This window comes from Engraulis encrasicolus, chromosome 14 (genome assembly GCF_034702125.1).
Source record: "Engraulis encrasicolus isolate BLACKSEA-1 chromosome 14, IST_EnEncr_1.0, whole genome shotgun sequence".
NCBI classification, from domain to species: domain Eukaryota; kingdom Metazoa; phylum Chordata; class Actinopteri; order Clupeiformes; family Engraulidae; genus Engraulis; species Engraulis encrasicolus.
In genome coordinates, this window is record NC_085870.1 from 33056976 (window position 1) to 33079348 (window position 22373).

The window sequence follows — 22373 nt, forward strand, 5'->3', positions numbered from 1 at the left end:
GATCTTAAGACCACTCAGTCATGATGTAATACAATCACATTTCGTGTGCGTATCTTGATATACAATCAATGAGACCACTGCTAACCATCAGACCAATGGTTTAATAGTAACAATAATAATATTAATAATATGAATACTAATAAAATGAACAAAATAGTAATGTAAGGAAAAATACTGATATTAGGCTACACAACTTCCTGTAACCAATAATACATTTTACTAGTTGTAGGAGGACCTATAGATACAGACAGGAATTTTGTATAGTATTCTTTCTTTTATTTACATTCATGTTTTAGTCTGAGACACATACAGGTGGTTGAGAAATGATCAGCTAACAGTACACATTCATGTCGAGTGGTGAATTTGTGTGGAATGTTCTTGATAATGTGCGATCCAAATTTGCATGTTTGTGTACACAGGTTTTATATTTGTTAAAGGGCTGCCCTAGACTGTATGCACAGTATTCGAATGTGTTGAGTCCCAGTCATTCGGAAAGTCACATGTAACAGACAGACATGTATAACAGACATTCCAGTACATGACACAGATAACAGACATATATAACTAACAAACAAACAAAGAAAAAAAGACACACAAGCCATTCACTCATGAGCTCAATGATGTAGCTCAATGAGGAAGACAATTTCTTTCAAAACTGATGGCATCACTACCAGTCAGTCCAGATCCTCAACAGTCTTTCAAACTGCTGTACTCTCACATGCTCTCAGCACGCGCTCACACAGGCTCAGTCCTCAGACAAGTCCACTCTTCCTCTCCTATCCATCCATCCATCCGTCCGTTCATCATCATCACTCGTTCATTCAAACGCTCCTCCAGACATAACTCACTCTCACTATGTCCTAAGGCACAACTCATGTTACGCTCTCACGCGTCCGTTCGCTCTTACTCACTCACACAATCATTCCCTCGTTCTTAGTTTTCTCGTCCCTCTCTCTTGGTAAGAGAGGGAGGGGGGTGGTGTTGGTGTGGGGGGAGTGAAGGCCTGTCCACGTCGTCGTCATCCTAGCCGGGTGGTGTTGGATGCAACAGTGACACAAGAGCCACCTAGTGGCCGCAGGTCAACAGTGCAGGTGTTCCCACGCGGAGCTGGGAAGGGGCAGCGGAGGTGGCGGCCCCCTCAGCCCGGCTTGGAGCTGGAGATGGCTTCCTGGAGGCGCTCGCGAGCTCGTGTGTAGCGTAGTATGATCTGCTTCACATGCTCCTCCTCTTCACGCTTCAGGATGCGCAAAAAGTTTGAGAGCTCGGGAGATGAGAAGGCATCCCACTGTGGAAAGATTAGAGCTGTTAGTTTGGAATGAAGACCTGACATGAGCATTCCAGTTACAGCAAACAGAAAATGGCAGGTTTTTGCCATTTAAAAGTGATGGGACCTTTGCACATTCAGACCAAGTGGATTTCATGTATCTGCGTTACTCACATTGACCTCTCCAGTCTCGTTCTCCTTCAGCACCAGGCTGAGCACCTTCTCATTGGGGCCGGCAAGCAGACGCAGGTGAAGCGGACGCTCGTCATCAGACAGCTTACGCAGGTACACTAATGGGGAGCACAGAGGAAGGAGTGATGCATTAGCATAAACTAATTCACTAAGCCAGGGGTGCGTTTCTCGTCAACATTGTTGCTAACCAAGTTAGCAACTTACTTACAATGCAATTTCCCATTGGAAACCTAGTAGGTTTCTAACTGGTTAGTAACGATGCTTTCGAGAAAACGGGGTCCAGGGGTGTTAATCGCAAACTCACAGTGTGTGACCAGCGAACTAAAAACCCCCTGATAATTATTATAATTATTTAAAGGCAAAATTACAGTGCACTCACTCCCATCCTATGGTGATTGAAATGTGCCTGCGCATATCCTGCGCATATCCATATGAGGGCGAGAGATTACACTGTTCTGGGCCCACTCATTCAAGTCATGTTACTATGCATGTACTGTATATTTTGAGTATATGGGCCAATTAAAAGACAACTGAAAAGAAACCAATAAAATTACCCTGCAGGTCAGATTTGACCTGGCTCCTGAGTTTGACATCCCTGCACTAAAACAACTGCAATAAACAATGCTTGTTGAAATTTACCCTTCGTAATTTGTGGTGTCGAAAAGAGGGCCGGATTTCAAGGATTTGACATTGGGCAGAAAATTCAGTATCGACAGCTGTATTTCAAACAGGGCTTTGAACCGTTATTTTTTTCCAAACGTTCCGTTCCGAACAGAAACGGAATTATAACGTTTCCGGTTCTGAGTTCCACCAATATATTGACGTTCCCGAACCGGTTAGAACCAAAAAATATTGTTCCCGGAACGGTTAATTTCGTTCCTGTCAGCTGATTACTCCCCATAGGCCTAACTGACGTTAAAAAAGAAAGACGGAAGTGCAAATGAGTCAGCCTACATTCAAAACTGTTTATTCAAGCGGATGAAAAGAATATCCTCCAGAATTTTGTCATTCAGGGACAACCTAAGCGGAGAAGCAGAGAATAAACCTCAATGATGAAAATGTGCGCTCAACGCTGACTTGGGTAATGGGGAGCACTATGATGGACATTGTGAGTTTGTGCATATTTGAAGCGGCCATGGATGCCCAATAACGCCAAACATTGTCGGTGCGCTTTGCACGCACTTCCCGGCAATGTCTTATAATAATGCAATGCAAACTCTGTCCTTTTGTATGACAGTGGTTTCTCTTAATTAAGATGTGGAGTGAAGACTTTGTAATCTACAGCTCTCTCTCCATTCAGTCAGAGAATGTCTGATGTCACACAGGACGTGAACCTCAGCCGCCATGGTAACATGCGCAGGTAAATAATGACTTTTTTTGTTTGTTTGAGGAACGGTATTAACCGGTATTAACCGGTTACCATTATTTTTAAATAAGTGTTCCCGTTCCAGAACATAAAAAATAATAAAGTTTCCGGTTTAGTTTCTGTTCCCTGTAAAATACAAAACGTTTCTGGTTTTCGTTTTCGTTCCTTGAACGGGTTCGAAGCCCTGTATTTCAAAACAAGTTTTTCACATCAGTCATAATTTAATTAGACTACCCTAGATCCCCATCGGCAAGAACGGGAATGTACAGTATGAACAGTCTAAGTTGACCAAAAATACAATTAAGTGGATGACAACACATGCCACTGACACAGCTATGAGCAGCATGCATGCGAGTTCTTGTACTAACCCTGATCGTGGCGCTCCGAGCGCTCAAACAGGGCGAACTTGGCAGGGTTGTCGAGCACGGTGAACTTCTTGAGCAGGGCCTGGATGACCTCTCGGGAGCTGGTGCGAGAGCTGATGTGCAGGTGCTTTGCGGTGTCCTTGGGCAGGTAGAAGGACGTGCGGCGCTTCAGGGCACTGCCTGCCGACGCGGGAGGTTTACCACCCCGGCCAGGGGGCTCCTTTGCGGCTGAGCCCTTCCTGGGAGGGGGCACCGAGACGGGACGCACCAGCTTCAGCTGGACCTTGATGAAGCCAGTGTAGGAGCCATCTTTGTTCTTTTGGGTAATGAGAATAGGAGAAGGATGTTTAGAACACTCAACTGGAATCAGAGAAGCATGAAAGAGAAAGTGGCATAAGCACTAGGTTGTCGTGTGCACTGTGAGCTGTGTATACAATGACAGTGAGACTTGGCCAGTGGTACTTTTCACTTTTTCAACATTCATAAGGCAAATATTTACAAAAGTTTGTTTGGAGTTTAAATGAGAGATATTGATGATAACATAATATGCAAACATAAATGCATTGTTCCTGTGATGTTGAAGTATAAACATCTCCTCACCGAGGTCATGAAGAGGTTGCCATTGATCTGGGCATTGTACTCCTTCACCTTCTTCTGGATCTCAGCTGGAGTCAGCTCAGGCTGCTTCCCCCACTCAGTCTGCTCATCCTGGACACAAGACACGACAAGAGTCACACATACCGTCAGTCAACATCCATACTTTCAAGGTTTACTTTCAAAGTGTCATCAAAGGTGAATGTTTTTTTCAACACTTCCACACCGCTCCTTCATGCAGATTTCAGTTATTGACATTTTCTGACGTGTACATTCCGTTATATTGTGCATGTTTAGTAGCTTGGCAAGCCTGAATATAAAATGAAATGAATAGCCTGGCAGCTCTCAATTGAAGGTCAAGGTTGTGGGCGGAAACAACTGGTTCTTCGACTGACGCTTGATCTCAGTAAATGCATGGAGGGGTTACATTATGCCTACCTCCCACCTCTCAAAACTGTGTTAAAAGTCAACACTTCCCCCACAATAGTGTTAAAGTTGAAACTTTAGCCACACCGTCTGTCACTCACTTAAGAGGAGATTTAGGTCATTATGCATCTAGCTCATCACGTAGGCACAGAGAGAGAAAGAGGAGAGGATTACTGTCAGTCGTGTGACTTTCTATTTCCACTGACTCCGAAAATCTTGTGCGTACTTAATCTTCTCCATGCTGGTTGTTCAACAGGTCTGACTTGACCTGGTGATGTGTCATGACTGTTAGGTGTGCGATAACGATGTGGCTTCAGCCAACCATAACACATTCACCCCAGTGCCAGCCATTGTGTGGCACACAACTTTGAATTGCCATTTTCCGCTGCTATGCCCAAGTTAAGTGTGTGGGACAGAGCAAAATAGCACTTTGGGAATGACATGCTACATCCTAGTACATAACGTGGCATAGAATGGAACTTTGAATTGCCATTTATTCCCTTATGCCCAAGCCCAAGATGGTTTAGTTTTGTGTGGGACAGAGGCAAAACTGAACTTTGGATATGGCATCCTTCCTAGTGGCATGGCACGCAACTTTTAATTGCCATTCCTGCTCCTATGCCGAAGTTACAGTAAGGTACTGTAGTCTGTGTGGGACAGAGGCAGAACAGCAGTTGGGAATGCAGTGCAGTCACGTATGGCGTGGGAGGAGAGCCGTGGGAAAGTGCTGCGGCTCCATTCTCCTCTCGTCACCCCACCCCACCCCAGGCCAGTAACTCGGCAGCTGACTGGACAACTGTCCAGAGAGAGACAACCAGCTTAGCTGTTGTCAGCTTTCTCCCTCTCTCTCACGCCTCTCCACTCTATGGTTGTTGTTGCACTGCTTCTCCCTTCTCCTCCTCCCCTTATCCATTCTCCTGACTGGTCTGTTGTCGTTTCGCCGGTTTGTTTAGGCAGATGCACCTCTCTGTAACCCAACACCACTGTGTGCTACATGTCAGGGAAAAATGCTGGGCCATGTAGCGAAAAAAAGTTTGAATCTTTGCATTGTGTTTAGTGTGCTGGGGATGGTTGAGTTAAATTGATTTCCCGGTGAATTTGGAAACGGTTCTCTATCCAACTGCTGTTAACCGCCTGTTGCATCAGCCCTCCAAACTTCCCAAACTTCCTGCCCCCTGTAGCTGGCCTGAAGGGACATTACGTCAACTTCGTCCAATCACAGCCCTCGGTTCAGCCTCCACTGAAGGAAGGGAGTCATCTATTGGTCCACAGCAGCTGTCTGTCAAGCTCTGGCTCCAACATTCCTGAGGCTTGTGGTCATGTTCTAAAAATAGCCAAGGCTTCCTCCTCCTCCTCCCACTTCCCCTCCAGGAGAACGGCTCCCTTGTTCAGAGTTTCGTTCTCACGTGGGATTCAGTCAACTGTCCCCCCCAACCCCAACCATCTCTGAGACAGACATCTTACTATCGGCACCTGTCATCAGTAAACTGTCTGGTTTTCTTTCCGCCACTGCAGGGCCTAAAGGAATTTGTACGTTTTCATAGTACAAGAAAACGCTGTCATCGGTTAACTGTCTGGTTTTCTTTTGACAACAGCTGGGTCGAGAAGAATTTGTACGTTTTCGTAGTAAAAGAAAATACTTCCTAAAAAGTGTGACATCACTTAATGGCCTGTTCAATGTTGCTGTGGTGGGAAGATGCACATAAAAGGCCATTGACTGACTTCTTGAAATAAGCGTTAGAGTCTATATGCGTTCATCTGAATGTGACCTCCCCAGAAGAAACAACTTGTATAAATATTTGCACTGTCTTTGAACCGTGTGTATGATTTACTTCACTCAATTCTCTTTTTGCAACATGCAAACATGACATTACAAAATACTGAATACCGTGTGTACCTGGATGAATATGCTATAGGCTCATTTTATAATGGTGGTGGCAAGTGGCAACACAACTTTATGGTGTCTGACAGTGTCTAACAGAGTAAGAACAAAATGTTACACATGTTGTTACTCTGCATCTAATTGATGTAATAGGGTCCGTACGATGAAGTGTAACCAAAATGGTAACCAGTATTGCATTAAATGGACACATGCAGCGTTTTAACACGCCACTGAACCCAGAGATGTCAATGCATGATTGAGGCCTGTGGTGTACTCATAAAGTCTGCCCGTTAGTGAGAAATCAATGGCCAATAATTCTAACAGCAAGTGACGGTTTACAGTTAACACAGTTAACGAATCAATGACTGGCTATGCGGATGGTGGTGCGTGAGTCCAATTAACTGGACCAGGAGAGTAACGATCACATGCGAGTGCTTAAGTTACTTCAGTGTGCGCGCACACACAGACACAGACTGTCATGATATATTGAGGCAAATCCATTTAGTCTGAGAGTGAAAAGTGCAGAGGGCAATCAGGAGTTTGTCTGTTAAAATGACTGAGCACTGATTCACAACCAAGGCAAGAAAAATAAGGTCACAGAGTCACTGACCATTATCTTAAATCATGAGGTCAATACTAGACTTCCTGCATGACAAAAACAAATTGCTTCCTGTCTTGCTCCATACAAAAGTTTGATTTGCATGCAAGTCCACGACATTCCAACCTGTGCCGATGCCACTGAATGTATGACAAGTGTCATAGTCTTGATTTTTACAATGATATGGATGATGTTTTTAACAAGGGGAAATGTTTCTAGAGTGGTTCATTTGCTGACAAACTCCAAAACATTGCCATTTCCTGTGAGTCAAGGCCTCGTCTCTTGCGCCATAACCACAAGCCTGCTTCACTGAGCAACTAATGTTTCTCAGCAACTAATGTTTTGACTATGGAAAATGTATTAAAACTGGGTACTGGTACTTTTATATATTCTGTTGTATGTTAGGCTACATGTCAATGTTCTTCTGATGTTCCAGTAATGGAAAAGTGACCATTATCATCATACAAATTACACTACAAATACTTTTCTTACTTCATGACATTAAATTCGACTGGTGTGTGGAAACCGCCATGACATTCCTCTAGCTAAAGAATCATTAATTAACAGTGCTTGGGCGTTCAACTTCATAGTAAACAGCTGGTTCTGTTCCAAAACCAAGATGGCACCACCCAAACCTCGAGGGGTGGCGGCAACTTACAGGATGTTCTCAGTCGTGTTAATCAAAGAGCAAACGAATGTGTTTCCCACTTGTAACTTTTGATTACAAAATGACCATATTATGTTCACAATATTCATGTATTTTTAAGTTTACACAACACAGAATTAAAACGTGTTGTCAACTTCGAGATGATGCGCTGTAGATTAGGCTACTTGGTCCAATAATGTCAGGCGTTGACGCGCGCCCGTTGAAGTTACAAAGTAGCCATTTGACAACTACAGTAGGCTAAATGTATCGAGTTCAAACAAAATGTTGCGGATTTAAATGCTCACCTGTTGTTTCTTGGGCTGAGCCTCTACGGCTCTGTTCTTGGGTTTACGGATGAAGGAAGTGCGCGCGGTGTAGTACTGCTCGAACTCCGAGTCCGAATCCTCCTCACTGCAGTAGCCACTGCTCGTGGAGCTACCCCACGTTTTCTCGAACGAAGGGGTCTGATCGACTCCGTTTGTCTCAGTCATTTTTGAAGAGCAAACGAGAGACAACTGAACTAAACGATTAACTCCTTTTCCAAACTTCACTCTCACTTGGTTGAAAAACTTGTGCTGCGCGACGGCTTGATACGACGGGAATGGTGTATTTACGCGCCTTACCAATAACTCAAACTTTTTTTAAAAAAAATCTCGAAATTAAGCCAAGCAATATCAATCTAGGCTTGCGGTTTCTCCGTTGGGTGTCTGTATGATACAGCTAAACGGCTTGAGCCACGCTAGAATAGTCGGCTTTTTTCCCCTCGCCGCTTACACAGGATGTTAGCCCCACCCTGACGTTGAGATTGGAAAATATACAACCCACCCAAGGCTTGTTATGATTGGCCGAGAGGAACTTCCAACTCGACAGACCTGACGCTGTCGGCCCACCATTTTCCCCCAACTCTAAACGAATGCACGTGAGATAAATAAAAGAAACAAGTAGGAGGCGATGCAGAGAGATGATATGTAAGGGTTAACGTCCGGCGAGAAGGTCGCTACCGTGGAATAGCAGCACTACAGAGAGAATCTTTAGACCCCGACGCGGAGCGGAGGGGTCTTGTTCTCTCTGAAGTGCTGCTATTCCACAAAGCGACCGACTCGCCGAAAGTTAACCCGCTTATTATATGGATATACTTAAATGATTCACACATGCGGGGACATTTCTTTAGACCTATTTAATGTTAAGATTGTTGCTGCGCAAAACAAAACAGTGCCGTTGTGGAACATGCACCGCTAGGCAACAGCTAGGTAGGCTAGCCAGGACAACAGGTGTTGTCTATCACAGCAGCTGATTAGAGTGACAAAAGACCGGACCCCCTGCGGAGTGATATGAAACATTCGCTTTAGCCACTGACTTGTATACAAGCCAGTGGCTTTAGCAGTGAACGTCTTGTTGCCATTGACAGCGGTAGCCAGGACAACGGGTGCTGTCTATCACAGCAGCTGATTAGAGTCTTGTTGAAAAGTCGCTTTAGCAGTGAAAAGTCTTGTTGCCATTGACAGCGGTCTGTTATAGACCAACCCGTCCGTTATCGAAAAATAACAGACGTCCGAACGTTGGGGAGCCCCGTTGAAATGAATGGAGCATTCGACAGATGACGTCACAACCATATAATAACAGAACATAAAACTCTTCTGAAGAAACAACAGAGAACATAGGCCCACATGCCAGTTCTAAACATTTGCACATAGTCAGCTGAGCCAGTGAATATTTTTTATTTAGGCTGCAACATAGCCCTGTAACTTCATTAAAAAACATTAAAAAAAAATGTTAAAAATGTAGGATATATTTTAAAGGAAATGTATGCTGTAGGCCTCCTAGATATGGCTGCATTATGTCTTAGAGTTACATCAAATCTTACAGTTCATTTTGTTTCAGACAGACACTTTTTCACATGTCTGAAACAGAAGAAACTGTGAGGTTTGTATGCTGTTTATGATTATTATAATCATAGTGGACACCTTGTGTATTAATATTGACCAGCTTGTACAGCACTTTGGTCAGCTGATGGTGCTTTTAACTTGCTCTATAATTTCCATATACCGGTAGGCCTCTATGCATATATGTGTATCTGCACATATTTATTCATTCATTCACTTTGGTTTCAAGATGAGTGAGGTGCCTCACCACATTTGTGTCTGACTCTATGGTGTCCTGCTCCTCGTCCCCTGTGACACTTGAGTGGTCCGCCACGGAGCCCTGGTCTAGACTGCAGTCCAGTTTGATGAGGGCCCGGCATCGGTAGTGACATGTGAATCTGCAATCTGAGACGAGGGGAGAGGGGGGAGAGGGGGGATAGAAGAGAGACCACAGAGTGGCGTCACTGTGGGCTATTACTCATTGTAAATGACACCTGTGTCGTCACTGCTTTTCAGGTGAATACATGTACCTTTGAAAGGAGCGATTGTTACCTTGCACAACAGGAACTGACACTGTGCGCGTAGGTGTTTGTGTGTAGGTGTTAAGGTGTGCGCGTGTGTGTGTGTGACAGAGAGCGATAGAGAGAGAGAGAGAGAGAGAGAGAGAGAGAGAGCGATAGAGAGAGAGATAATGTGTGTGTGTGTGTGTGTGCAGGATGGTTTTTAGGGAGGGTAAGGAATACCCCTCTACTGTGAGAAAAGTCACATTTATAATGTTACATCAAAGGCAGTAATGACACTCCAGTGACCTATCTAATAACACAACATCAAAGGGTGTGAAAGGAAGGTGTGGCTTCCTTCTTTTATGTTCCTTTCAGGACTATAAAATGTGTGTGTGTGTGTGTGTGTGTGTGTGTGTGTGTGTGTGTGTGTGTGTGTGTGTGTGTGTGTGTGTGTGTGAGTGTGTTACGTTGTATACATGCTTGTGCATGCAAGGGCGTGGGTGTTTTGAATAAGATAAGGTAAATTAAATGTCCACAGCACTTCTATTCCATAAGGTTCAATAAATGTATCAGACAAACACACAGGCTAATGATATGCATTGCAACCATGTTTTTTGGAGATAACTGTAAATTATTGGTGCTGGTGCTTCTTTCTACTTTTTATGGCAAAAACTAAGCATAAGCATAGCGTTAGCTATGAGCTACTATTAATATTACCAAATTTAAGTGGGCGGAAAATGTAAAAAAGTAGGTGGATAAGCATACCATGTAGGGTTGTTGGTTTGGGAGTTTTTATACTTATCAATACATTTAAATGTGATCCAGGGGGGCGCTGTGGCGCAGCACGCTAGGCCCCACACATTTGGGCTTACATAGTCCATGGGGACCTCGGTTCAAGTCCGGCTGGGGTCATTTCCCGGCCCTACCCCATCTCTCTCTCAAAACCGTTTCCTGTCTACTCTCAAAGGTCAAACAGCCCTTGCTGAATACAAAGTTCCAACTCCTCCTTGCTTATGTATTATCTGTCAGGATAGAGCTACTGGTTCACCTACAAGAGGTTTTCAGTGTGAATCGAATTCCTCTTGAAGCGTTTGGGGGGTAAGAGGGACGTGCTGAACAGTGAGAGAAAATTAGGTGTGGAGCGTTATCTAACATGAAAATTAAGTTGTTCTTCAAGTTCCTGTTAACCCACAGCCTACCTGTGAGAAAATTAGGTGTGGAGCCTATCTAACATGAACATTTAATTGTTCTTCAAGTTGTTTCCTGTTGAGCCACAGCCTAAAATGTTCCCATAATTTGCTTAATTCAGTTCCACGCCCTCTTTGCTGCTTCATACTTCAGCAGAGTGGTGGTGGTGGAGTTTCTGATCACGGGGAGGGGGATTATCAGTAGTGTCTTAGTTGGACACATTTTCAGCATGGGTGAAGCTCAATTCTGCAAATTGTGTGACATTTTTAGACACATTTCATGCCTTAGTTCAATACTAAGTCAAATATCTTGGGGATCAGCCTTATTATCATGCAACATAGTATTTCATCTAATTCTGCAAGATTGATCACATCCTTCTTGTAACCCAAAAGCTTTGATAGGAAGCGATTTATGGAATGGCCATCAGAGTCTCCTGACTCCTGCATTGAAAGCTCTTTGGTATGGCGAGGAAGTGTTTCTGTTCAAACGGCAACATTTGGCAAGTTGTTGCTGGTGCAAACAGATCTGCTAAATATGGTTTGATGGATTCAAGAGCAGTTAAGGTGTAAGCAAGACAGTTCTAAAGGAATACTAAACTAACATGTTTGCTTTTGTATTAATTGATTTATTGATGCATTTAGGCCCTATTGAACTTAAAAAGCAAACTTCATAATATCCTTTAGCCACCCATTCTTTACACTTAAAAAAATAAATCCAAGTAGATACCTATATTGATAAACAATATTGATCATAGGTCTGCAGAAATCTGTGTTTATATGTATATTTTTACTAGGATTTACCACTATAAAGCAAAAGACAACACCATCAATATAGATGGTTTTGGCCTTCATCACTAGTCTGATTATCATCAACGTTCAAATCTCTTCGATACTTGGTCTGACCAAGAGCATAACAATTAACATTTCCCAAACGGCATGGTTGACCCGCCTCCCTTGGTTTGCTTATGGTTGTTTGCTTCCCGACAAAGTGAAAGGAGTTCCTGTATTTTCGGGAACTCAGAAAGTACCTGCATTGCACTTGACCTGACTACTTCATCACAGCCAAGGCCTTGGCCTTCATCAGAGCCAAGGCCTTGGCTTTCATCAGAGCCTATGCTCTAGCCCAGTGTTTCCCAACTTTTTTGTCTTGTGTACCCCCTATGCCTTTTCGTTGTGCCATGAGTACCCCCTAAGTCACATTCTATATCGCTTTCTCTATTCCAATGTAACTAAGCTCCATACATTTGTTAAAATTGCATCTTTCCAAGTACCCCCTGCAGTGTGCTCACGTACCCCTAGTGGTACACGTACCCCTGGTTGGGAAACACTGCTCTAGCCTTCAACAGAGCCGTACATGCTCTGGCCTTCATTTTACACAATACTGCCACCTCGTGGAGAACAGAGTCATGTCATGTGTGCCAAACAGGCCAGGGAGACGCGACCAAATACAGTATTTGTAAGGCAAAACATAGATATTAGCTTAACTACTACATAAATCATCAAACATTATCTACAAAAGTGTTATAAACATGTGCACAGCTGCACACACACACACAGAGAGAAAGAGAGAGAGAGAGAGAGAGAGAGAGAGAGAGAGAGAGAGAGAGAGAGAGAGAGAGAGAGAGAGAGAGAGAGAGAGAGAGAGAGAGCTGAGCATTATGTAATGTGTGACTGTTCCATATTTTCACCAGCTAAGCAAAGCACCCCAACCGCCCCACCCCCCGATGGGCCAAAATCAAACCACATGCTGGAAACCCAACTACTCTGCAAAACAAACATCAACCAGCCATGCTGTGCTGAATGATCAACAAAAATTCACAGCTGAGTGAAAAATGAGAACTTGTGTAAAATAACTGAGGAAATTGTGTGTGTGTGTGTGTGTGTGTGTGTGTGTGTGTGTGTGTGTGTGTGTGTGTGTGTGTGTGTGTGTGTGTGTGTGTGTGTGTGTGTGTGTGTGTGTGGTACACGTTCAAGTATTTATGTGTACATCTGTTTGTGGGCACATGACGTGCAGCGTGCATATGTTTGTTGTGCATATGCATATGTGTCAAGCTTATTTCAGTATGTGCAGCACATACAGAGAGCAGGACATAGATAGGGAGGGAGAGAGAGAGAGAGAGAGAGAGAGAGAGAGAGAGAGAGAGAGAGAGAGAGAGAGAGAGAGAGTGTGTGTGTGAGAGAAGCAGAAAAAGATAGATAGAGAGAGTAAAACATGGGGAAGGATGAAAAGGTGAAGAGATGGACGAAGGGAGATGAAGAGAAAGACTAGAAAGGCTGTAGCCTGCCTGACTCTTAAGGAAAGTAAGACACAGCACGGCACAGAATACTCAGCAACACTCCCTTTCCTCCTCCTCAGTATATCTTACATGCATGACCTCTCTTTCCAAATCTCAGTCAAATGTGTCTTTCCTGTTTAAAGGAAACAGGCTTCACATTGCCAAGCAATGCTATTGGCGATGCCTTCATAGACTCATTGTATGCAGATTCATTTTCCACCATGCATATAGATCCACTGTAAATCAATAACTAAAGACCAGTCAGTCAGTCAGTCAGACAGTCAGACAGACAGACATATAGCAGAGAGAGAAACAATGCTATCAAAACAGCAACACGTAATAGAGAAATAAAACAAATGCAAAGTCAGAAGTATTGTCAAACAGATTCAAAAGTAATTAGTTCATAAATTGAAAACAATTTAGTATAAGATCAGTGGTCCAAGGGGCCCAAAGATCTGATAAAGACACAATCTTCAAATTTCTTAACCACATCAGTTGACGCGCTTTCTTAGCATATTTTACAGTAGATGCAGTGCAAGGCTTCATAGCATTGCTAGGACTATCGCCTGCATTCTCTCCATTGCTATCGCCAGAGACGTGAAAAGGCAGGTTAGAGGTGTGACATGGCTCAGCGGGCTAGTGCACTGACCCGGGTTCGATTCTGGCCAGAGGTCATTTCCCATCCTTCCCCCATCTCTCCCTCCCACTCATTTCCTGTCATCATATTCTCCTGTCCTATCTCCACAAAGCCTAAAAAGCCCCAAAAAACAGCATAAGAACCAGAGAATATTTGCTGTCGCCTCCACTGTGTGCTGCTGACAAACAGTGAGAGAGTCAACCATGGCCTCCTCTACTTTGCGTGCATTCTTTATTTGCATTCTTTTGCTTTGATGTCTTCATCACAGCAACCACAGACACGAAGAGGGTTCTCACAGCAACGCTGATGAAGTGGTTACCGCAGTTTCTTACGAATGTTGAGCGACCTCAACTTTCTGAGGAAATGATGCCTGCAAAGGGCATTCATGGGTAAGCGGTTAGAGCTTGTAGCCCAAAGGTTGTCGGTTTGACTGCCACCCCGCCAGGTTGGTGGGGGGAGCAATTAACCAGAGCTCTCCCCCATCCTCCTGCATGACTGCAAACATCAACCAGTCATGGTTGAGCTTGAGCATGATACCATCCCACCGCACTGCTCCCTTTTGGGCACCATTGGGAGCTGCCCCCTTGCACGGATGAGGCATAAATGCAATTTCGTAGTGTGGAGTGTGTGCTGTGGAGTGCTGTGTCACAATGACAATGGGAGTTGGAGTTTCCCAGTTGGTCTTCCTCCTTCCTTAACACTTTTTTTGTAGTTGGCATTAATTCACTAACTTAATACAATCAACTAATACAATTACACGTCTAATGCACCACCTAATGGGCTATATTCAACTTCAACCAAATACCTTCACATAAACATATGGTGTTGCAGGTGCCGAATTGCATGAGGGAAGAGTTGATTAATGTGGTAGTGGAATAGTCATTCTAGTCAAATATAAGCGAGTGTCCATTAGATATTCAAGCAATTGTGGACTGAGGCAGGGAAGCCAACGAAGAGACAACGACACACAAACGGGTCAGTTGTCCCAGGCTCAGGTAGAGAGTGGGCTTGAAATTGGGTTCTCATTACATTGTATTTATTGGTGAAGGGCCCTTTAAAATGACTATGCTCTGGGCCCAGCCTAAGCTTCTCAGCGGCCCTGAACTCAGGTTATGTGAAACTGCACTTATTCACCGAAACCATGTCAATATTTGACTGACCAATATGCACGACCCAGTTTTACTTTAACACTTCCATAGATGTATGTGCGTCTATGTGTGCTTTAAACACTAACTCGGACTAATAATTCACAGCAAATCCCTTCACAAGGGTAAAGTCAACATTCTAGAGAGGAAGCAAGACATTCACTGCACTGAGTAAATCTCATGGAAAAGCTACATCTCCAAGGGACAGGATGGAAATAAAGGCTAATGGTTCATAGGTCTCAGTTTTTGTTAGGATGTGGGGATTTTTTTTTTTTTTTGCTGGGTCAGCATAAAGTGCCGTTGTGAGGTCCTCCTTACAGTACAGACAGATCTCCAGCTGTAGCCTGCCGGTGAGGAATGGCCAAACCCCTGACTCACGAATCACTGTGCGTCTCGTCCAAGATTTACACACTTTCAATAAGACCCATATGGGTCTGTAAAAGAGTCTTTTTTTAAAGGTTGCCTAGAGTCTGTGAAGACAGGAATGTAAAACAACAAATTTCCATGACCTCGAGGCTTCTCTCAGTTTGCGTTGAAGGCTGTGTGTTTTTTGAGCCCTGTGTGTGCTCTCTTTTTTTTTGAAGGACCTTTGAGCCACTTTCTCTCCTTGCTGTGTGGGTGACTATAGGGCAGTGGTACCCAAGCTTTTTTCTGCTGGGACCCATTTTGGCCATAAATTATATTTTTCGCGACCCCCATCGCCTCATATTACACACACTATTTTCCCATTAATATTGCAACATTTTAATTTAAAACTCACAATTTGTGGAATTATGTAAACAATAAATATGAACCTGTGTTTTTGCTGTTATTATGAAAAGTCCCTTTCTTTCTGTACCCCCCCCCCCCCCCCCCCACACAACTCCCGTAGGGGTCCCGATACCGAGTTTGAGAACCGCTGCTATACGGTATTGAAACAGAACTGCGTTGAAGGGTAACCATTTTTTCAGGAAGGGAAATAATATAATGAAAGGAAGTACTTATTTAACTTGCAGCGACTGACTTACTTTTACACAAAAACTCTGTCGTATCATCATTTCACTACAAGTAATATGTATGTGACAAACAAAACAACTTGAACTTGTGTATTCTATCTGTTCTTATGCACTTATTGAAATAACATGGTCCATACCAGCATTCATGCAGTATAAAAACGGACTACTGATGTATTGGAAAAAGAAAAACATTTAATTGAATATTTAAAGTGTGTAATGCAAGGATCTGGTTGGGTGAGGTGAAATGTGAAAGGACGCCACATACATTTCGTTCACCTGTGTCTCACGTCTTATTCAGACTAGGGCTGCACGATTATGAAAAAAAATCATACTCACGATTATTTTGGTCAAAATCGTAATCATGATTATTAATCACGATTATAGATTTTTTGCTGATTTTTTTTGGAAATTATAACAAGATGAAATATAACCAAGAATTAATTATATACGGAATGAGCAAAATAAAATGAATTGTAATAATTATGTAAAGGCAATAGCATGAAACTTGTGGACAGATTTCTGGCCAGAAACACCAGCCTGTCAGTATGTTCTAGCCTCAAGGAGGCTCTCAAAGGTAGGTCACTATTGCCACAATTAAATCACGATTGAAATCATGACTTCGATTTCATGATTTGATCAAGATTTTCGATTATTTTCGATTAATTGTGCAGCCCTAATTCAGAGGGTTATTTACTGCTCCCCCACACAGCTGCAGGGATAAGTTCCGCCATCTTCATCTTGGGTCATTCAGTTTAAAGCTACGGGAGGTGATGACTCAGATGGTGTTGGAGATTGCAGCCAAAAATTGAGTGTTAAAAAGGTTTTGAAGAAGCCTGGTCTGGTTTATATTTTTTATGAAGTTTGCGCAAGGGAGATATGGTGCAATTTGCTAAAATAAAAAAGGTCAGTAAACATTTCTGATAACAATTTCTGTTAAACTGCTAAGATTTTCTTGCTTTGCTGGGAAGCTTGTTTGTTTACGCTGTAGTTCATAAACCATGTGTATCTGAATTCGATTTTTGGTTTACAAACGCACCTAACACACAGTCCTGCACCAGGTGGAAAAAACTTTGACCGAAACATAAATAACAATGCACAGAGGCTGTAAGCTTAATTAACAAGCATTCCTTTGGCTCACTTAAAATCCACCAGTCTAAATTTAATTGAGCTGTCATTTCAGACTGTAGGCTAGTGCTGCTTGATTTGAGTTCCAATGCAATGAAGCAGACGAAATACAGTCCTTACACACTTACTGTAAGTTCCTAATGGCAACAGAAAAACTTTCACAGGGTGGGGTACTACTGCATGCCCTGTTTTCCCAAGTGGCTGAGAGCCAGATCTGGTGATATGCGACTCAGCTGTTGTTTAGTGTACAGGAGAAGGGACAACAGGCTCGACAGGCTTTGGGAGTGCTGACGGGTTTAAAATAAGAGCTTATTTTCCGCTGCATTCCATCAGCCAGAGAGTTGGGAAAAGGTATAAGACCACTAGAAAAATGCTTGTGGTATGCCAAGCATGCTTGCCGTATCTTTTCATTACGCAACTCAAAGGGGTGCCTGGAAGGGTCGTTTCTCCCTGTAGAAAGCCCCCACCCCGCTGGGGACACAACACTGGCATTTCAGAGGTTTAGTACACGAGGGGTACGGGGGGACGGGGAGCAGCAGTAATGCAACACATGGATGGAACCAACTGTTTCAGGTTGTTTGCATCCTATACAGAGGGCCATGGTACTACGACTTCAGGCTCTATTGCTGGTTTGTAAACCTTTTCCACATTACATTACATCACACTGCATTACAGAACAGTATAACTGGGCAGACAGTTTTATGCAAAGCGACTTACGGCTATTTAAGTGCAAGGTTTTAGTTTACAGTCCATGGAGCAATGTGGGGTTGGGAGCCCTGCTCAAGGCCATGGATGAAGGTAGGCCTCAACATTCGTACTACACGTTCATGAACCGAATCTCCAACCTTCTGATCACCCCACCAACTCCCTGACTATTAGTCCACAGCAGCTGCCCATTTTAGATGCAGGTTCCATCCTTTACTTGTTGCAGAATAATAAAAACACGCAAAGCACTTTAACGCAGCTGTGTAAGACACACAACGTGTCACCAGCAGCAGATTTGAGGTACTTCAGTAACACGTGTAGTCCATTTGCTCATCAATCTATCTAAAATAGGTATGGGTGCGGCTGTTCAGAGCAGCACTAGGGCAGAGGCACAGCATCACAACCTTGTTTCAGGCCTGTTCTTACACAGTTACCTATTTACAGATGCACTCCTACAGGGCACAGTTCCTCAATTCATCTGTTAATCTCTCAAGTCCTGAATAGCAATGACCAATTCGTAATGTGTTACTAAACCCTGTAATGTCGTATTAGTGTAGTACTATGGTAGTAAAGTCTTTTCAATGGCTATTACAGTATTCCACGGGTGGAATGGTGCACATTATGAAGCTTTGCTAAAGGTTCACTCTTGCCTTTAGATGATTTGGAATTTGAACCTGCAATCATTCGACTCCAAGACCAACTCTATGCCACTTGATTAGTTAAAAACAACATGATGACACTTCATGCTGAAGCAAAGGGGAGGAGCCGCCAGGCAGGACTTCAGTTCAAACCGAGGGCCCTGGAGTGTCTAACACAGGGATGGGCAATTATTTTGGCCCAAGGGCCACATTGGGAGTAGAATATTGACCGAAGGGCCATATATCGCAGGCACCTTGCCTGTGTCAATAATAAGAAAAAGTGTCCGCTGACATAACTTAGTACGCTGACATAGCTTTTCCGTTCCTGCAAATTATAATGAAATGTATTTAGATGTGGCCTGTACTTTGTTCATCTTAAATTTGCAAGAGCCCTGGGTGAGCGGTTAGGGCGTCAGACTTGCATCCCAGAGGTTGCCGGTTCGACTCCCGACCCGCCAGGTTGGTGGGGGGAGTAATCAACCAGTGCTCTCCCCAATCCTCCTCCATGACTGAGGTACCCTGAGCATGGTACCGTCCCACCGCACTGCTCCCCATGGGGCGCCACTGAGGGCTGCCCCCTTGCACGGGTGAGGCATAAATGCTATTTCGTTGTGTGCAGTGTGCAGTGTTCACTTGTGTGCTGTGGAGTGCTGTGTCACAATGACAATGGGAGTTGGAGTTTCCCAATGGGCTTTCACTTTCGCTTTCACTTTCACTTGTAGGTAGCCATTTTAAGAATGTCGAGTATGTATTTGGATTTAAAATGTTTTCTTTCTTGTAAAGGTTCAGCGAGCCGCATGTGGCCCCCAGGCCTGAGTTTGCCCACCTCTGGTCTAACCTGTGCTCTGACCACTACACCAAAGAGCAAGGCTCATTGGCATGACAGTCAGAGCACAACCTCCAACACTAGAGATGATCACTAAGAGTCCTTCATCTTACTGGTGTTCAAGTGGTGTTCAATGCTTTATGAAAGAGATGGGAGAGCACTGCCGTGGGTCTGAAACAAATGTACTGCTTGTGTTCTTCTGGAGGGCAGATAGCCTAATAATCAGTAGTAAACGGTCCCGTGCCCTTCTGCTATCGGAAGTCCTTTTTTCCTTTTTCCAATGTTAGAAATACCAGGTGTGTAGACCTACGAAAAAAGGACTGACTATTGATAGTGTCTCGGGCCGTCATTTTTATTGATTAGAGTGGCAGTGATGCACAACCTAGATTGAGAAGCTACAATCCAGTGCCACATAATCCAAATGACCTGATTTTACCTGTCCTGTTCGCATATTAAACAATGACGTCAAGCAAGTTTCATTGTGAATTGAAGCAGATATAAATCACTACAGGCTTCAGACAGTAAACCACAGAGAACAGTTGTGTGTGTTGTGTATGTCTATGCCACCGGATGCAACTTCAACTTGCTTCGAATACATTGAATTGAAGGTGTCTACAGTCATGAAAAAAGGGCAAGTCAGGCATTTGGATAGGTAAACCCAGGTCATTTGAAATATGTGGCTCTGCATTATAGTAGCATCTGAATCCATTGTAGCTTCTGATCATTGGTGTTGTTCCTCACACTCAGAGATGCAGTGCAGAACCCAAAATGGTTACTTAAGACCTTCAGTAATGTCATAGACGTGTTGTGATATAGTTGAGTGTTTTTAGCAAAGAAGGAATAGGCCTGGTGACGGGCCCATGTGCACCAAAAGGCTACTCATGGTCAATCTATCAATCAAAATTACAATGGTGTTGAATGGTGGTGTTAATCATACTCACTGACACATCGCAGGCTCTGCTTGTATAGGCCCCAGATGAAGTCTCCGCACAGGTCACACCAGGTGGGCTGGGTGTGGCTGCAGGGCTGGAAGTCATGGCCCTCCCCGGCCTCCTCCACCAGTTTGGGGTCGGCCATCCCCCCGCCGACCCTGACCCCCACCCCGACATTCACATCCTCCCTGCTGTCCGAGCCCACTCCCCCCAGGAGCCGTATGATGCGCACGCGGTTGAGGAGTTCCGGGACCCTGCCGGGGCTGAGGCGGACCGCGTTGACCCGCTCCAGGCGCGAGGTGCGAGGGGTGGAGGGCAGGGGGGTGAGTTCGATGCGGTCCTCCCCACCCCTCAGGTCCTGCAGCTCGATGAGCTCCCCAGCAGACATGGTGCTCCTGGACCTACTGCTCCTGCCTCCAAATCCTCACAGGCTGCTGGGGTCATTCATTTGCATGTGGAATCTTGTTTGGGAGGATTCCTAAAATGTCATGCATTCACATTCAAGTGAAGAAGACAATCAAAGATGTTAGATGAACTAAAAGACCTTATATCCATCAATCATGATTAACCAAGAACTGTAAACTTTTTTATCTGTTTGTATTAACGTGTTTTATTAACTTTAAGTTAGTAGAGTTATTTTAGATTATCTGTATAGCAATGGCATTATTATACAGGCCTAGTACATCATGTTATTTATTACACCTGCTATTACATGGCAATCTCCAAAGCTGTGGAGAGATTCCCAGGAACAGGATGTCCCAAGTAGCTAGTGGAATTTATTTGTATGTCCTGCACATTGTTCATTGCACATCCTGGCATATAATCTCAATAAAACAAAGAAATGACAATGGTCATCAAATTAATGGAACAACTGCAAATAGCAAGCCACAGAGAAAATTAACATAGAGAACACTGCAGACGCCTACCATGTGTGGGGTTGCGAACATGCGGTAACAGTGTGTGTGAGAGAACATTTTTGACAGCATGACTGGTATGTCAACGACCCTGAGCTTTGCAAATAACTTTAAAAATCTGTGCAAACACAAAAATAACACGGTATTGTGGGAGCAGAGAACAGAAAGAAAGAAATCAGATAGAGAGGACAACTTAGGCTACCTTGGTGCTGAAGAGAAGACCGGATCTCCATGTTCAGCATGCGAGTTGCAGTCATTGTCAGCACACGATGGTAGAACTATTCAATTCCATTAGAGCATTTTGCATGTGGTGAGTAACAAGAAACTGAAGACGAAGTGTTGACAAAGCAGGTATTTTCCAGGTTGCTGCGGAAAAAATGCAGCACAGCACGGGAAGAAACCAAAACAAGTTTTATTTGCCCTGAAGTACTCCAACGCCTACTGAAAACGTCCATATGTTAATTATGTCCGGATAAACTTCTCGTGTAGTCTGACGTGATGAATAAACGCTCTTGCTCCCCTTGTTACAAAGTTACAAAACTGCCCGGTGAGTTGCAAGTGTTTCTATTCCGCTGCGTTCTTCGAAAAGTTTGCAGATTATTTCTGAATGGATACTCGTCGAAATCACATGTCTCAGAATAAGACAGTCCAAAACACCTTTTCACATTCAAACATCGTGCAGCTGTCAAGCTAAAGATGATCAGCATAACGGACCCGAATGGCTCAAGGCAATCGGTCGCTTCCGGTAGGTCTACCCAGCGTCGTTGTACAGCCCTCCTCTCCCTCCTTTTCTGCCGTCTCTCTCTTTCTCTCCCTCTTCATCAGAGTCAAGAAGACCCCTCCTCCGATCAACACAGAATCAGAGACGTGAACATCATGTGGCTAAATTATCACTGGATCAGTGGGTCTCAGATATTTTAAAGAATCCTCAAGCAATTGCCTTCTCTGTTCCATAGAATTAGGTCCAATACCATATTCGTCCACTTGTCTCTCTTCTGAAACAAAACATCTTTAAGCACTTTAAATGCCAAGCTTTATCTCCCTTCCTGCAACTACTCTGTTTACAGCTGGGTGATGTTATCTAGTGTTTACAGTAGGTTATTTGAGCATTCCACATCATTTTTCTGTACATGTCTGATGCCCTGTGATTCTGTGCTGATTACTATCTCCAGACCTCAGCAATGTTACAGTAGGCCTACTGATGGTGTGAGTTCCACCTGCCACTTCCCTTTCTGTGAACAGCACTTGTCAACCTCTTCACAAAACATTACAGACATTTTCCACAGGGAGAGAGC

The 22373-nt window shown here is 43.8% G+C and overlaps 1 protein-coding gene across 1 annotated transcript; it reads right to left on the reverse strand.

Moving 5' to 3' along the window:
• Window positions 1-254: 254 nt before the first annotated feature.
• On the reverse strand, window positions 255-21844 carry LOC134462431 (ras association domain-containing protein 1-like). The gene is made up of 7 exons (XM_063215457.1): window positions 21281-21844; window positions 20174-20642; window positions 9464-9600; window positions 3788-3895; window positions 3191-3503; window positions 1439-1554; window positions 255-1285 (listed from the first exon to the last, which is right to left on the reverse strand). Exons 2-7 carry the CDS (start codon window positions 20550-20552, stop codon window positions 1139-1141), a joined length of 1200 nt encoding a protein of 399 aa, XP_063071527.1. The 5' UTR covers window positions 20553-20642; window positions 21281-21844; the 3' UTR covers window positions 255-1138.
• Between the last annotated feature and the right edge of the window lie 529 nt (window positions 21845-22373).

What these genes read in the sequence shown, in the direction of transcription:
- LOC134462431 (XM_063215457.1), bottom strand. Translation starts at nt 20,552, where the DNA reads ATGTCTGCTGGGGAGCTCATCGAGCTGCAGGACCTGAGGGGTGGGGAG. An exon ending in CTCGGAGCGCCACGATCAGG is followed by an intron (nt 1,555 to 3,190) that starts GTTAGTACAAGA and finishes GCTCCCCATTAG; the next exon opens with TGTACCTGCGTAAGCTGTCT. An exon ending in ACGAGACTGGAGAGGTCAAT is followed by an intron (nt 1,286 to 1,438) that starts GTGAGTAACGCA and finishes ATCTTTCCACAG; the next exon opens with TGGGATGCCTTCTCATCTCC.